Here is a 2,508-nt window from a genome sequence, read left to right on the forward strand (position 1 = left end):
ATGGCACACAGCGAGCTGGAGGTCGGTAAGAGTAAAGTATTCACCAAGCAGGTACTGAAAAATAGCAGATGTCACTTGTACATTCTTCTTCAGTAACTTTCCTACTTGCACTCAGTGCAGCTCCTTGAAAAGTAACACCAGAACTCCTTATGACATAAAAGCTCTGTAGGAAAGACCATTCATTTGTGTGCAGTGGCTTTTGCAGCGATGTGTGCAAGGCCACACTGAGGTGCAAGCAGGGGCCTTAGTGGAATGATTTTTGTAAAATTTTTTTAACCATGTTCTAATCAAGAGATTCATATGCTTTTGAGGTAATCTGATCAGAAATGGGTACCACACGAGTCAGTTATTCCCTAGTTCAGCTTTTAAGTGTCCATAAGCTCCACCTTACTGTATCACAGTCAGACGTACTTCTCTGCTTAACTGAGTGTTCAGTGTAGTCCCCACCTACTTCTTACTGCTAGCTAATGTTGCAAGGAGAGTGAAATTCCATTTTCTGGGCTTAATATTAAACAGGAAAAGCATGTGAATTCATTATTGAAAATCCCACAATAGCAAACTAATCTTTTAACACTTTCTGAAGTACAATTATTTTTTAATACTGTTGCTATTAATAAAATGCAAAATGTGTCCCTGTTTATTCCACAGTTGTTGCTATATATGACTATACAAAGGACAAAGATGACGAGCTGTCGTTTATGGAGGGTGCAATCATTTATGTGATAAAGAAGAACGATGATGGCTGGTATGAAGGAGTTTGCAATCGAGTAACTGGCTTGTTTCCTGGGAATTACGTTGAATCAATCATGCACTATGCTGATTAAAATCCTTTGCTTTTCAAAGTTTGGTCTTGTATTCAAGTCATACCATGATTATTTACAAGGGGTAACTACAAGCTAACAGAATTGTCTTAATATACTTTCAAAAAATTGTGCCCATTTCTTCAGGCCATACTGTTTTAATGGTATGATTGAATGTCCATCTCTGAGTCTCTGGGGACAGTATGTCTTACCTGATGGCAATTTGTAAAACAAGCAACTGTCTATAACTGGTTATACTTATTTACTTATGCATTGTTAATTTTATGACCAGCCTAAATATTATGGGGAAGTAGGGTATAATATTTAATGAACCATGATCAGATTGTGCCATTACATTTTTCAGTACAGCATGGTAACTAACACTACGTTAGACTAACATATTAAAACCTGGATGAGAAGTTTAATGTTAGTGCTGGTCATATTACTTTTTGTTTAGACTCTTTGCTCATTCTTGAACTATATTTGTTTAAAGCATGCATACAAACTTATGTATTGAAATATACTTTTTTAAAAATCCAAGATGCTTCCAATTGTTGTAATCTTTACCTGGAGTATTCTCACTAAAGTCTATTACAATGAGTTGTTTGGGTCTAAGGTGTCCATGTGATTCAAAAAATGGGTGGTCTTATGTATGTGTAATTTGTACCCAAGTTTTTTTAATGAGTAAATTTACATTATGACTTTTTCCATTCATAAATATATAAGTGAACCAAAGGTCTTGTCCATTACTTTGTTGGTTGGCTTGGCAAAGAAGTTTGGAATGCTAACGTAGCAAAATCATGGCTGTGTTATCCCAGACAATGTACTAAAATGTTTGTAACGTGACTTTATCACTGACAGAGGGCAAATAAATTAGATCTGAAACCTGAATTACACACTTATACATACTCTTAAAAGTTATTTTCTGCCAACATTAAATTTTAGTGAGGGTTCTTGATTGAATTACCTACATGCAGTAAGTTGGACACCATCTGTACCTGACAGTTCTGTGTGGGAACTCTCTCTGTGTGGCTCTGTGAGGTGCCCCACAGAGCAGAGGGAGCAGGCTGTCCTCCAGATAGCAGCCAGGGGACACATGTGACAGGAACTTGACCATTGTTTTATGGAATCACAGGCAGATAGCCAGGGAGGCTGTGCTTCCCTGCTCTACAGATTCTGTGGCTGAAATAACCTGAGAAGGAATGTGGTAGTACTGGGTAATTACTGTGAGAGGAATGTGCCTGGGACTTCAAAGCAGGCTTCTGGGAAGGTACTGAGTATGTTCCGTAAGTGAGTGATGGAAAGTGATGGAGTTGCAGGTTCGGCAGGCTGGTGAATCATTCATTTTTAGTGTGAGTTAGAAATACTGAGCCTTCCATTTTCTGAATGAAAGCATTCATTTGGTAGCAGTCTCAAATTCTGCATCATGTTAACTGCTAGCAAGTAGCCACCAATAGCATGAATTGGAACTCACTGATGTATATAACCAATTAAAATCTACATGTCTTTTACAGTAAACCAGTATCTCTATACAATTCCAGATGCTTTTGTTGTTAAACAGCCAGGGAAGCATTCAAACCATCTTTCTTCACAGGAGTTTACCAGCTCCTGTACATACATGCTCTGTTTATTAGTGTAAACAAGTGAAATTTGGAACAGCTTCAGTTTTCATACACTGATTTATATTTATTCTCATTGTGGCCTTTGT

The 2,508-nt window shown here is 37.6% G+C and overlaps 1 protein-coding gene across 7 annotated transcripts in view; it reads left to right on the forward strand.

Moving 5' to 3' along the window:
* The window catches only part of ABI1 (abl interactor 1), a 79,443-nt gene extending 77,828 nt beyond the window's left edge, over window positions 1–1,615 (forward strand). For 4 of the 7 annotated variants that reach the window (XM_082290715.1, XM_082290716.1, XM_082290719.1 and 1 more), the window contains one exon: window positions 649–1,614. In XM_082290715.1, coding sequence (XP_082146841.1) covers window positions 649–824 — 176 coding nt within the window. In that variant the 3' untranslated portion in view covers window positions 825–1,614. Of the gene's footprint in view, window positions 1–648 lie in introns of all 7 variants that reach the window. The other 3 variants (XM_082290720.1, XM_082290718.1, XM_082290717.1) reach the window with 2 other exon arrangements.
* Window positions 1,616–2,508: the final 893 nt, after the last annotated feature.

This window comes from Coloeus monedula (genome assembly GCF_965178545.1).
Source record: "Coloeus monedula genome assembly, chromosome: 1".
NCBI lineage: Eukaryota > Metazoa > Chordata > Aves > Passeriformes > Corvidae > Coloeus > Coloeus monedula.